The following is a 14,740-nucleotide window of genomic DNA, read 5'->3' as shown; positions in this document are numbered from 1 at the left end:
TCAGGAGAGCCAGGCAGGATGGGAGCATGTGGAGGTTGTGCTGGACCCAGGTTGGTGGCAGCATCCAGAAGAGCTGGGGAGACTGCTGTGTCATAGGCTGGCCAGGACCATAGGCTGGCCTTGGCCAGGTCCTGGCAAAGGGGCAGGTATGGACAATGCCAGACATACTCCCAGTGCCTAGGGCTTGAGAACAGGTCCCGTGCTGGCAGAGCCTGGGCCCTCGCATGCCTACCTTATCCATGAGGTGAGGTGCTCCAGGCTGTCGGAGAGGGGCTGATCTCGAGTTTCCGGCAGCAGGGAGGAAAAGGACAAGGCCAGGATGGCTGAGATGCAGCAGAGAAAGATGGGCAGGAGGCTGGGGGTCTGGGTGATGAGCGTTAGAGACAAGATGGCTCCAGCCACGGAGGCCAGACTCACTAGCCCCAGACCTGTTGTCCTGAAATGGAGGTGAAAGCTCGTCTGGAGTACCTCCTGGGCCCAGAGGCTGGGAGGGGTGGGGTGGGGAAGCAGCTACCTGAAAACCCACACCCTCCAGCCTGAGGTTATTTCTTCTGGGCCTCCTTCAGTGGGGAAGGGGGATGGGAAAGGAGAGGTAAGAACCACGTAGCATTGTGTGGATGTGCAGGGAGAAGACACAGCAGCAATGCTGGGTGGGCAGGAGGATACTGTAGCCATTGCCATGGGCTACCTCGGGGAAGGGGCCGAGCCTGAGCAGCCTGGACACACGCCAGGCAGTGAGTGAGGGGCAGGGACTGGAGCCAGACCTCCTGGGTCCGAATCCGTGCTCTGCCACTTGCTATGTCTGACCTTGAACAAGCGCCTTTACCTCTGATTTCGTGTCTCAAAGAGGGTTGATGGTGTTTGGTGGATTTGGGGGAGGGCTGAGTGAGATAATCCATGTAAACTCCTTAGCACTGTGCCTGTCACCAGGTGAATGCTGTCTCAGCTGCTTCATTAAGACTGTCATTGTCCTGTCCCTCCCCACGGCCCTGCAGCCCCCTCACCCACCAGGACCCTCACCTGTGGACAGTGGGGAGGAGCTCAGCAGTGTAGATGAAGAACACGGTGACAGCGGCGGCCAGGCTGAACTCCCCGAGCACAATCACAGAGATCACTATGGATTTCAGCTCTACGGCCAGACAGCATGGCCACCTGAGTCTGGGGCCCTCCTCCCCACACACCAGCCCTCCCACAGGCCCTCCAGCACTTCTGAGCAGTCTGCCCTACCACGTGGTCAGCAGCCTCAGGCATTCAGTCAGAGCAGGGTCCATCTGCCAGAGGCCAGCCAGGCTGGAAGTTAGTACATCTGCAGTGGGAGAGCTGGTCAGCGGGGTGGAGGGTGTCCCACTGGGACCCCTGTGGCCTCTCAGGCCACCCCCACCAAGCTGGACCCAGGGCTCTCTCTTCTGCTCCACATCTTCACCCAGCAGCAGCTTTCCCCAACCCGCCCACGGGCTCCTCCTCTGGCAACTGCTCTGCGCAGGGCCCGCTCCTGTGTGCCCTGATCCCTGCTCAGGGCTCACCTACCTGGTTCTGCAAGGTGGACGGGAGCAGGGGCATGTTTGGTCCCTGGGGCCTGAACTGCTGGGATTGGTCCCAAATATTATGGGATGCCTGACTCAGGGCAGCTAGATGTGTGTGCTGAAGGAGAATAAAAGACTCAGCATCTGGGGAAACCCCATTCCTCAGGCTTGGTGAAGCTGGGAGCTGCAGCTGTGCTCACCTGCACCAGCCAGGAAGTGGCAGCCCCTCCCCTGTCAGCTTCTGCCAGACCCTGCCCCAGCCTCACTCCCCACTCTTATCCTGGCTTTTCTTGGCTCTGGGCTGAAATCAGAGAGCTAGTTTTTATCTATTGGGAATTCCGTTCCTCATTTCTGCCACACATTTGAGACTTTTAAATATTTCTGCTTTGGTCAGCATAGACCCACTTTTAAGAAAAAACACGAAGCAATAGAAATTTAGTGATAAATTTGTTTCCCCATATTGTTTTAGCCAACATCTTGGAGATGGAGTGTCCCCTTTGAGACATACAGAATTCCAGCTCCCAGAGAAAGGGAAGGAGCCCTCTGGGCAGACCCTGGAAATAGCCTCCCTGTGCCAAAGGGGCTCTCGTGGTCAGGAGTTCTGAGTGGGTGCACCCTGACACCTCAGTCCTGCCACACTCTATGACCTATGGCACATTCTAGAGCTCTTTGAAGTTTTTTTGTTTTTTTTTTTTTAAAGCTGACCGGTAAGAGGATCTTAACCCTTGACTTGGTGTTGTCGGCACCACGCTGTCCCAGTGAGCTAACCAGCCATCCCTATATAGGGATCCGAACCCGTGGCCTTGGTGTTGTTAGCACCACGCTCTCCCTCTCTTTGAAGTTTTGAAAATATTTCCAGCCCTCCTCTTCTTCCTTTTCTAGTGCTGAGTCTGCAGCAGCAGGCACTGAGCCCTGCTAGAAAAGGAGGCCTCTATACAAGAACTGTTCCTGAGAGTTGAGCCCAATATCACAGTCAATTTTCAGTGGGCAGGTTATTCCTGGTGACGTTACAGATAATAACAGGCACTTCCCAACCAAAGAGGCTATAGACAAGAAGTGACGCCTGGGGTGGCAGTGGAAGGAATAGTTTTGCCATCATTATTTAACCACTAGATCTGTCTCCGACATGGATCGGAATCAGGCAGAAGAAGGCTGGCTAATCTCCCGCACGAGGGCGATTCCCCTGGACAGCACGCCTTCCTCTCAGGCCTCCAAGAGTGTGTGGGTGCCTTGTCTTGGGGACCCGCCCAGGGGCAGTGTCCCAGTGACTGGCATCTGCTCCAGAGGTGCTGGAGCCTGTGTGGGGTGGGTGGGCTGTGGGTGCAGAAGCCCGACTCCCAGGGTGTGTAGTTGGCTGTCCAGGGCAAGAGGCACTCGGGAGGGGTTTGAGGGAGCAGGAAGCCTGGGCGCAGCCCATCAGGGAGGAGTGAGCTATACCTGCAGGGAGGAAAAGGAGAAGACAGCACAGGATGGCAGCTTGGATGACAGTCACAGCGAGACTCCACTTCCTCCCTATCCGCTCAAGGAGAAGGATGCAGCACAGCCGGGCAGGCACTTCCAAGATGCTGGGGAACAACTGTCTGAAGTGTATGCTCACGTCAAAATCTCTCATCTTGAGGCTCAGCGTAAAGTAGCAATAACTGATGGTGAACCTGGAACGAAGCCAGGAGACAACACACACACATACACACATGCAGAGACAGAGCCAGGAATAAAGACAGAGGCAAAGGAGGAGCAGGGCAGGAATGGAGGAGAGAAATAAGCACAGAGACCTGTGATCTGTGTCCTTAGGCCTTGCACCTCTTGCAGCCTGTCCATCCCACATCCCAGAGTTCCCGGCCTGCATGTGAGTTTGTGGTCCCTGCTGGCCAGCCCCGGGCACTCACCACACACAGCCCATCACCAAGGTCATCTTGCAGAGGTGCCTATTGTTATAGAAGTCCAAGACAGAGGCTGTATTCACCTTCTTTCCAGGCAACTGCAGCTACAGGACAAGCAGGACCAGCCAGAGGCAAGGCTGAGACCACAGCTTACTCCCTACTGCCACAAGACCTGCAAGGCCTGCCTGCCCCCCACAGTGCCAGCTGGCTTCTCTCCTTCTCCTAGCAGGGTTCAGTTTTGCTGTCACCATGCTCCTCAAGCAATGGGCTAGGGGCAGCCTCTGGGCTGACGTCCTACCTGAAAGGCTAAGCAGGGAAGAGGCCTTTCCATAGTGCACTGCCCTGGCCCCGCTCCTGGCCTGAAGCCTCTTACCTCATCCAGCAGATTTAAAGGAATGATCTTCTTGTTCACGCTAGCTGCATAGCACAGCGCCTGCTTGGCCTCCTTCACCTTCCCTTTCATCATCAGCCATCGCGGGGACTCCGGGAGAATCCTGTGTGGCCCAGCCCTCTCTTATCTCATCGTTTCAGGATGCCCCGGAGACCCAAGTAGGCACCACCCCAGCCTCAGCTGTGGCCATCCTGTTCCAGCATGAGCGACTTAGACACCAGGGCCTCGAAGGCCAGCAGCAGCCTTGAGATGCCCTCTGCCCCTCCTGGCAGTCAGCCCTTCCTCTGTCTAAGCCATACACAGCCACGCTGCTGCTTGGTGGCCCCCAGCTACTCGCTGCCTCTGCACTACAACCTCTTTTGCCCTCAGGCATCTCTCAGTGCAATAGTATTAAGAAATGGGACCTTTAGGAGGTGATGAGGTCACCTTTAATAAGAGATTCATGCCCTTATAAAAGAGTCCACTCAAGGAGCTTGTTTGTGGTCTTCCACCAAGTGAGGATGCAGCAAGAAGGAGATGTCTATAAGGGCCCTCATCACACCAAATCTACTGGTGCCCTGATCTTGGGCTTACCAGCCTCTAGAACTGTGAGCAATAAATTTCTGCTGTTTACAAATTACCCAGTCTAAGGTATTTTGTTATAGCAGCCTGAATGCACTAAGATAGAAATTGGTACCAAGAGTGGGGTACTGTTCTAACAAATGAGGAAGAGGTTTTGGAATCAAGTAATGGGCAGAAGCTGGAAGAGTTTGGAGACGCATGCTAGAAAATCCTGTATAGCCATAAGTGGAACATTAAGGGTGATTCTGGTCAGGACTCACAAGAAGAGGAAAGGTATAAAGAAAGCCTCAACCTTCTTAGAGATTATTTAAGAGGTCACAAACAGATGTTGATTGAAATATGGCCAGTAAAGGTCATTTTGATAAGGTTTCAGATGGAAATGAGGAACATGTTATAGGAAAACAGAAGAAAGGCAATCTTTTTTATAAAGTGGCAAAGAATTTGCTGAACTGTATTCATGTTCTAGTGTTTTGTGGAAGAAGGAACTTGAGAGTGATAGAAATAGGATATCTGGCAGAAGAAATCTCTAAGCAAAGTGTTGAGGGTATAAGATGGCTTTTCCTGACTGCTTATAGTAAAATGTGAGAAGAGAGAAACAAATTAAAGATGGAACATAGAATCAAAAGGGAAACAGAACTTAAAGATTTGGAAAATTCTCAGCCTGGTCATGTTGCTCATTCATAAATGAAACTGCATATTTGGAGAGAACAAGAGTGTGGCTAAGCATACAGCTTTGATAAGGAGGTTAGTAAGGATCAGCAAAAGCAAGGTACTATTCATAAAAAATGACCCCAAAAGCATTGCAGAGACTATTGGTGCTGCCCCTCCCATCACTGACCCTGAGTGCCAAGACCTAGGTGACAGAACTATGTGAAAAGAGGGACCTTGGGCACTCACAGGACATCAGTGCTTATTGCCAGGAGCCACCTCCCTGCATTTAGATGCAGCACTCCTTGGCTGTCCCAGGTATGGCTCGAACGGGCCCAAATACAGTGAAGTCTTCATTGACCACCCCTCCAGAGGGCACAGGTGGTAAATCTTGGCAGTGTCCATGTGGCACCAACTCTACAGGCTCACAGAGTGCAAGAGCTGTGGGCATGTAGTTACCTCCACCTAGTTTCAAAGGATGCCCTGGAGAGCCTTGGAGTTCAGGCAGGCAGTTGCCACAGGCCACCATAGTAAGCCCCCTAGGGTAATGCCCAGAGGAGTCACAGGGTCAAGGCCACCCCTGAGACTGGTAAAGCCTGGTAGAGCCACCAATGTGCAACTCCAGACTGAGAGAGCTAAAGGCACTCAACTCTGATGTGTAAGAGCTGCTACGCGAGCTGCACCCAGCAAAGCCATGGGGGTGGGGCTGCCCAGAGCCTTGGGGGCCCAACCTCTGCAACACTGTGTCCAGAAGGTGGAACTTGAAGTCAAAGATTATTCCAGATCCTTCAGATTAAACATTTGCCCTGTTGGATTTCGGATTTGGTTGGGACCTGTTATCTCTTTGTTCTTTCCTATTTCTCCATTTTAGAAAGGGAATGTCTATGCTATGCCTATCCCACCATTGTATTTAGGAAGCACATAACTTGTTTGATTTCACAGGTTTACAGCTGGAGGGGAATTTGCCTCAGGATGAGTCTCACCCATATCAGATTTAGGTGATATTTAGGTGAGACTCTGGACTTTAGACTTTTGAGGCAATGCTGGAACAAGTCAAGACTTTTGGAACTATTGGGAAAGAATGAATGTATTTGCATGTTAGAAGAACATAAATTTGGGGGATCAGGGGTAGAATGCAATGGTCTGAATGTTTGTGTCCCCCCCCAAATTCATAGATTGAAACCTATCTCTAATGCAATAGTATTAGAAGGTGGGGCCTCTGAGAAATGATTAGGTCATGAGGGCAGAGCCTTCATGAGTGAGATTAGTGCCCTTATAAAGGAGTCCTGAAGGAGCTTGTTTGTCCTTTCTACCATGTGAGAACACGTAGAAGGTGCCATCTATGAGAAATAGGTCCTCACCAGACACCAAATCTGCTGGTGCCTTGATCTTGGGCTTTCCAGCCTCCAGAATGGTTAGCAATAAATTTCTGTTGTTTGTAAATTACCCACGGTGTTATAACACCAAGGTCAAGCATTTGGGTTCCCATATTGGACAGCCACCAAAAAATAAATAAATAAATAATCCAATGTAAGTATTTTGTTATACAGGCTCAAATGGACTAAGACAGCAGGAAAAGCCTATGCCACATGATATACTTAGGGAGATGTGGCAGAGCTGCCCTCCTGGCTCCAGAGGACCCTGGACACCTCAGTTCTCGCAGAGGGGTTTGCTCTGGTTCCCTCTGCAGTCTGCACCTGGATCAAAGGGAAGGCTGAGGAAGTAGAGACAACAACAGCAGGGGCAAGAGCTGAGGAAAAACACAGGGGACTGTGTGGAAGTCCCAATAATGATGACAAGAGTCCTGGTCCCCACACTCACCAGGGGGAGCACAACAGCCAGAGCCACACAATGACCTGGCTTTGGGATCGATCCCTCAGGAAAAACACACCCAAGAGTAGTGGTTCTCAAAGTGTGGCCTGTGGACCAGTATCGTCATCATCTGAGAACTGGTTAGAAATGCAGATTCTCGGGCCTCATCCCAGGCCTGCTGATTCAGAAACTCTGAGGGCAAAGCCTAGACATCAGTGTTTTAACGAGCACCCATGTGAATCCGAGGCTCACATAAATTTGAGATCTATTACCCTAAAGATTACCAATCTATCGACTCCCTCTCACACAGCGTTTCCCATTAGCCTCTTAGAGACTCTCTCTTAAATATGAAGGGATGACCAAAGATCAATAACTATTGAAGAAAACTTCCCACATTAAGAAGGTTCCAAAATAATCAAACAGAAGAAAGTGACCCAGGAGGACGTAGATAATGTAGGGAACAGGAGAAAAAAAGAAAACAAAACTCTAATGCATATCCTCAAAAACATTTGAGAATGTTATGTCATTTTATATTCCTAAAACAAGATCCAAATGCGAGTGAGAAAAAAAATAACATAAAATCCGAGAATTAGGAATAGCAGCTGTAACAGAATGTTAAGTGGAACTTTTCTGTCCTGGAAAGTCCCTGAAATCTCAAAGCTGGTAACAATGGATGATAACTTCACATTCTAAAGAGAGGTGTTACCACATTCAGGACAGGTCTTACTAAAAACATAGCAACATGGCCCAGTAGCCACCATCCCCAGACACCTGTAGAAGCTGGAAACTCCAGTTCATGGAAGTGAAAGGGTCCTGAATCTCTTTTCCTCCTGATGTTGCTTACATCCATCAACTCAAGCCCGGTGAAGAGGGAGTCCAAGAGAACTCCTTAGATCGGGAGACTGCCTTCAGAAAAGGGAGTCTGCCCTCCCACTCTCTGGCTGGAGCTTGCTGATTCAGAAACTTGGAGGCTTGCTCTGGTACTCCAGACAGTGAGAGAGTATTAGGAGTATTACCACGTGTCTGCTGAAGTTTGAGGACCTACACAAACCCAGAGAATGGTGCCCCGATCTCACCTGGGTATGATAAAGGCAGGAGGTTGGTGGGAGCAGACCACCATGGCAGGGTGGGGGCTGGGGGAAGGTGAGGGTTTTTGGCCAAGTGACCCTGGTTTCTTGCAGGCACCCCATATGCTAGTGTGAGGAAGCCCCTACAGAAAGAGGTTGTGGGGTGAACTGCTGGGGACAGGAGCTGGGGGAAGTCACAAAAAGAGTGCTGGGAGCAGTAGGAAACTCCAACACCCGGAAGAAATACAAATGGACACCTGAGAATGGGGGCACTTGAACATCTACCCTGCAGAGGATGCTGACAAACTGTCACAGCCCCTCTCATGTAAGTCTTTGGTCTCTTTTCTCTGATGTTCCCGTCCCCTGCCTAGAACCTAGAGGATCAGAGCATGGAGACAGGAGGAAGAACAATAGGTCAGAACAGGCCTTACTCCTTTAAGCCACCAGCTGAGCTAGAGGCCAGGGAGAAGCTGTGGATTTGATGTAAGATTGAAGTTTTAAATTGGACTGGCCTGGATTTTTTAATGCCTGAAAATGAGTCTTAATTATCAAAATGAGACTTATTCTTGCAACTGAGAATGGCTGAAAAGAGATGGAACCTGCCCAGTATATTGTCAAGTGTCAAGGAAGGGACAGCTGACAGGACATGTCCAAAGGCAGTGGTTGAAGAAAAATGTACACGAGCAAGTCGTGCCTGTCAATAAGCTGTCTACTCACAGTGTGTAGAACTACGCAGACATCTACCAGAGGAAGAATGGGAAGAGTTCAGTGTGGGAAAGGAAGTAGGGGCCGCGGGGAGCTGAAATCGGTGACTTATTTTTCATCACAAACTCTTTGATACTCTTTAGCTTTTAATCATATGTATCTGTTACGTTAATATCATTTTTGTAAATGTTTTCCAGTCATGCCATGAACCTCTATTTCCCGGTTACACAACAAAGCCATGCCACCTGGCATCTGCTGAGTCCCACACTTAACTACGTATCTCAAGGACTATGAAAGCTGGTCTCCAGCTTGTGTAGAATTTGGAAGGTCTCCAAGCCACCTACATGCCCCTCACTCTTAACTGGTAACCCAGTCCTTATCATTTATACTGTGTAGGAGCAGTGGTTAAAACGCAGGGGCTCTGAAGCTAGACAGATTGAGTTCAAGTCCCAGGTCCCCCACTTTTTAGCTGTGTGACCTTGAACAAGTTATTTCCACCCTCTGAAGCATTAGTTCTCCCCTCTTCATACCCCTATGACATAGGACTAACATCCATCTTTTAGGGTTATAAAGGTTAAATGTGATAACGTCAAGATTAAATATGATGATTTCTTCACACAGGACCGCTTAACCCTTCACAAGTGAGTCTCTTCTGTCCCTCTCCTCTTCCCACCTGCCCATGGTTAGCAGTGCCATCTCACTCTCATTCCTAACCCCTCCTCCTTACTCCAACAATTTTTGCTCCAAGTTTTGCTCCAACAATTTTCTCTTCATAGCTTTAATCTCTCAGGATCCTGTCTGTGACTCCTCTACAATTAAAAACATCATCTACCCTTGCCTGACTCTGTCTTAGCTGCCCATACAAGTCATCACTTTCCCCCTTTCCCCAAAAGAGTCATCTCCTAGGTGGTTCCATGTCTTCAGCTCCTACTCACTCCTCAACCCCCTGCCACTCCACTTAAGCCACTTCAAGAAGGTCACCAAGGCCAGAGGACCCTTCCCCAGCCTCACCTCTCTTGCCTTCGACCCTGATCATTTCCTTGTCCTTGAACCCCTACCTTCCAACTCTTTTTCTCCTGGCTTTCTGACCACCTCTCTGACATCTCTTTGAGGGTCTGCTCTGAAGGGGTTAATGCTGGGGTCCCAGAGGCTCTGCTCTTGGCTCCTTCCCGTATCACCTGCAAGTACTTTCTCCAAGGGGAATCCATCCATTCCCACAGCTTCCTCTACACCCCTCCATCTCCAGCCCATCAGGCACAGCCCTGTGCATGCACTGTACTTGCTTGCTCACCAGATATAGGAGATGAGGGGGAACACAGGTGCCCCACCCACCAGAAACAGCAGCCGCCAGTGGGGAAGGCTGTAGGCAAGCCCCGTCAGGAACATGATCCCCACAGCAAAGAAGCAGTGTTCCAGGATGATGGCATGGGCCCGGTGCTCGCCCACTAGCCACTCGGTGGCTGTGCAGAGACAGAGAGGACAAAACCATGGTCAGCTCAGGGTCCCCAGGGCTGCTGCTACATCCAGCCTTCTGAGATGCCCCCACCCTGCCCTGGTCAGTTCAGATGAGGCAAAGGTTCTGCCTGCTCATGATCTGTAATAGGTCCACAGATAGCTCCTCAAAGCTAGGCAGAGTAGCTCTGTGCCACAGGGGCACACCCTAGGTTCCTTGCCTGGTCTCCTAATCATGTATATAGCCTTCCACACCTTTTCAACCTGGCTTGCTCCCTCTGAACACCTCCCGCCTGACCTCATGCCTCTCATAGAGAAGCCTGTTTCTAGGCACGATACCTCACCCATGGCCTGATACGTGGCAAAGCAAGGCATCATCACTGTCCCAGTCTTTGCTCTGAGTGCACTAGTGCTTTGGCCCCCTAGACCTAGGGCTCTGTGGAAGACCCAGTTCCCTCTGGCTGGGCTCTGGTAAGCTCCTAATGAAAAGAGGTCTTCTGCCAGGGAACCCTGAGCCCACCAGTCATTTGCAGCTATAAAACCGTGTGAGTATATGTGCACCGGGAGCTTTAGCTTTACACAGGCCTGGGTTGAAATCCCACCTCTTTCACTTAACTGCTGTGTGACGCTGACTGAGTTGGTTAACTTCTCTGAGGCTAAAGTCTGCTCAGCCACAGGAGTAATTTACTGAATAGAGTGATGTCAGGATGAAATGAAACAATGCATGCAAAGGGCTTAGCAGCTTGCGTGGACCTTCTTAAGGGCTCCATAAATGTAAGCCATGTGGGAGGTATGCAAGGAGTATGGTGGGGGAATGTGTGGGGTACAAAGGGGCTAGGCTGGGGGATGAGAGCAGAAGGGTAGTCTGGGCACTGAGTCACTGGCATCTCCAGGCAGCCAGGAGTGGAGATTCCTTCCACTTCTGCCTGCCTGACTGGGCCCTGACTGTACCCTGTGGACTCCCAGTAGGTAGGCACCAGCCCCGCCCTGCCCTAGCTGGGCTGACCCCGCCCCCATGCTGCCCCACCCCCTTGAGGCCCAGTCGCACCTAAAGACACACTGCTGATGGCATAGCCCACCACTGCCTGCGAGAGGCTGAAGCGGAAGAACAGATACTGGTGAAAGCTGTTTACGAAGGCTGTCCCAAAGCCGAAGATGATCAGCCCCAGCAGCGACAGCAGGATGGTAGGGTAGCGGCCCAACCTACAGGCATTGAAGGGAGGCTGCACCAAGGCCAGGACCTCCTTGGCTGGCCCCTTCTGGGCACTCAGGCCAGTGCCTGAGCCATCACAGGCCCTGGAGCATCCTATGCTCACCTCCCCCAGCTTGAGACTCAAGTCTGAATGCCCATGAGGAGGAGGCAGGTGGAGTGTCCAGAGACCAGAAGGGACTCCGGGAGACTCACTTGTCACTTATGATCCCGAAGATGAGAGACCCTATCAGCAAGCCCGTCATGAATATGGTCTGTACAACATCCTTGTGCGGTTCCTCGCCACATACCAGGTCAAACTGGGGGTTAGACACAGGGATTGGCCACAGACCTCCACTCAGGGTCAGCCTTTTGGGTCCAGAGACTGAGCCTTGCCCTGGTGATAACTTTAAGCAGAGGAGACCCAGGGTGAGGCAGGTAACTGTGCATGTAGCATGCCTCAGCTGTTGCCCCTGCATCCCATCTGCACCTGGCTGACCCTGGGAGCTAGGCCTGGAGGGAGGGACCAGAGGCCCAGGCCAAGGTGGGGGAAAGGTGCGTAGCTAACTGCATAAAGGCAGGAATCACTGAAGACCTTTCCCCAGAACAGATGTTGGGCCCCAACCTGGAGATTTAAATTGGGCAGGTCTGTGTTATAAAGGGCCCAGGTTGCAGGCTCAAGTTGAGAAACCCAGATACCTGATTGAAGCCGCTTTTTTCCCCGTTCCTTAATCTTCTGTGAGTTCAGAGAGCAGAGCCACAACTACAGAAGTGATTCCCTGGACAGATGGCAAGCCCTGCCATCCAACACCTGTCTCTACCCCCAAATGCACTCTAAGAGCTCCCCGGCTAAAACAGGGGGGACCGGGGCCATGCAGCAGGAATTCTAATTGTCTGCCCTGGCGCTGTCTTTGCAGGGTGACCTTGGGCCAATTATTATTTCCCCTCTCTGAGTTTTCCCATCTGTTCGGTGGGATCACATCTCTGGGTTTATGGGATAGCTACAGACAACACAGGACAAGGCACACCTCATTGATCAGTGATCGCCTCTTGGAATCAGGATAGATCCATCCATCTTGGCATGTTTCTGTGTGGTTAAGGCCAAATTGGATGATAGAATCCAGATCCCAGTCCACAGGCAAGTACATAAGGCACGTCCGGAAACTGCCGTTGGGCTGTCGGGGCAGAGTTAGATTCAGCTGCTCCGCCTCTGACAGGTTGGGGCCCACTGCCAGGATCCAGCTGGTGTTGCAATAGTGCTTCTGGGCTGTGAACACGAAGTGGTCAGCAAACATGAAGAAGGCTGACAGGATGTTAGGGAAGAAGGTGAGGGCCACCAGCCTCCGCTGGAATGTGCCAAACTCCCCTACTGCATCCAGGATGTTGGCAAACTTGTCATCCTGCTTGGCCCCCAGTCTGCGTAGCAGCATCTCCAGAGACCAGGAATGGGGATGCACTGATGCCTCATGCTGGCTGAAGTTCCTGGGAACATCCTGGGACCCGAGGTCTACCTTGGAGTTGTTTTCTCCTGCCATCTGTTCAAAGAAAGGATGCAGCTCAGTGTGACTCAGACCACTTTGCACATATCAGAGGCCAATATGGGAGCTGCTGACCAGAAACTGGTCTTTGGCTTGGAACAATATGGATTCCAACCTCAATGTTTTCAGTAGCTTATGAAGTTTCTCCATTAACATAATTTGTCCAACTATCCTTGATTTTTAGTGCAATTAAGAACTTTAATGTTTTAGAAAATGCTATGCTTCTGTTGTCATGAATAACTCTCCTACAACTTCCTCACAACCAAAACTTTGTTTACACACAAAATGAGGCACCACCGGTCTTGCAAAAGGTAGGAGAGGTTTCCAGGGGCCTCAAAAACAAACAAAAAGAGTTTTTTCCTTCAAAAGACAAACAAAAAAAGATCTATATCATCAGTGGCCAGGACCTGAGACCAAGGTGGGTGGCTTGACCTTGGCCGTGGAGGTGGTGAGCCAAGGCCGGTGCAGTAGGGCACCAGAAAGCACGTAGAGCCAAACTGGAAAGACAGGTAAGGAGAGGAGGAGGGAAAGCAATAATGACTGTGAAGATGTTACCTTGGAACAGCAGCAAGGAAGGGAAACTGTTTTGAGCCAAAACCCTCAGCAGGGCTAAGAGGTCCTGGGGCATGACACCCCTTGGCTACATAGCAGAAGCAGATGCAAGCTTTCTCTGAAGGAAAATTTCTCCAAGATGCCTGCAAGACTTCCATAGATTAAGATCAGGCAAAAAATATTACAGCTTGAGAAGGCAAGGCACTTGGAGAATCAACAGAACCCAGAAACAACAGATTTAGACTGCACATGTTGGAATTATCAGATACAGAATATAGAATAGCTACCATATGAACTTTTAAAAGAAATACTAGATGTAATTACAAAAATGAACTTCAGGGAAAAGCAGACACCTTTGGAAGGAAGACAGTGAATTACTAAAAATGAAAACTTGTTGAATAAGTTGTCATTGTTGAAAGTAAAAACACTAAAAGGAAGGTTAAATCGATTTGACACAAAGAATTAGTGAACTGGAATATACAACCGAAATGTGAAAGAGAGGTAAACAGACTTGGTGGATAGAAAATTTAACATATATCTAATTGGAAGCCTGGGAGGAGAAATGGAGAAGCAATATTTGAAGAAATTAAAAACAATAAATTTTCTAAAACTTGAAAAATGTGAATCCTTAAATTCAGGAAACACAACTTATCTCAAGCAGGGTAAATAAAAAGGAAACCCATGGCTAGACACATTGTAATGATGCTGCAGGACACCAATGACGATGAAAGATCTTAAAAAACAGCCAGAGAAAAGACAGATCAGTGACTCATGAATAGTGTCAGCAGTCTTCTGTTCATAAGCAGAAGCAACAAGGAAACCAGAAGAGTGAAGAATATCCTCAAAATATTGATAGAAAATTATAGCCAACCTAGATTTGTCTACCTGGCAAAATTATCTGTCAAGAACTAGGGTAAAATAAAGACAGTTCTAGATAATCAGAAATTAAAAGAGCATGGAAGCAAGAGACCTGATTTAACAGAACTGCTAGAAGATAAGAAGGAAAATTATCTCAGGAGGACAGCTTAAGAAGTAATAATGAGCAATCAAAATGGTAAATATGTAAGCAAACTCAAGTATTAATTGCATCAAATAATAAAAAATAGTGTCAAATTGTAGAGTTAAATAAAGAAAATGTTAGGCAACAATAATATATAAGGCAGGAGGGAAAGATGAGAGCCAAAGTATTTGTTTTTCTGTCGTTCAGGAGGGGAATCAAGACTTTGAAATGATGTTTGCATGATTAAATTTCAAGAATAACCCCGACAATAATACAGCTAGAAAACAGTAGTGGAAAAAGGTAGACTAAAAGGAAAACCAAATGAAAACAAAAACAAAATTTTAATCCAGTAAAGGACAAGGAAAGAGGAAAAAAAGGAAAAGGGGATTGCAATAATTGTGACTGGCAAAATGAGCCAAAGT

At 49.4% G+C, this 14,740-nt stretch overlaps 1 protein-coding gene across 1 annotated transcript; it reads right to left on the bottom strand.

The window, feature by feature from the left end:
• Positions 1-228: 228 nt before the first annotated feature.
• Positions 229-12,763, bottom strand: SLC22A14 (solute carrier family 22 member 14). The gene is made up of 9 exons (XM_063115373.1): positions 12,257-12,763; positions 11,445-11,548; positions 11,088-11,242; positions 9,879-10,047; positions 3,777-3,897; positions 3,410-3,507; positions 2,956-3,175; positions 1,021-1,169; positions 229-436 (listed from the first exon to the last, which is right to left on the bottom strand). Exons 1-9 carry the CDS (start codon positions 12,761-12,763, stop codon positions 229-231), a joined length of 1,731 nt encoding a protein of 576 aa, XP_062971443.1.
• Positions 12,764-14,740: the final 1,977 nt, after the last annotated feature.

The sequence above is a fragment of the Cynocephalus volans genome, chromosome 11 (assembly GCF_027409185.1).
Source record: "Cynocephalus volans isolate mCynVol1 chromosome 11, mCynVol1.pri, whole genome shotgun sequence".
Lineage (NCBI taxonomy): Eukaryota > Metazoa > Chordata > Mammalia > Dermoptera > Cynocephalidae > Cynocephalus > Cynocephalus volans.
This window is presented reverse-complemented; position numbering and strand designations above follow the sequence as displayed.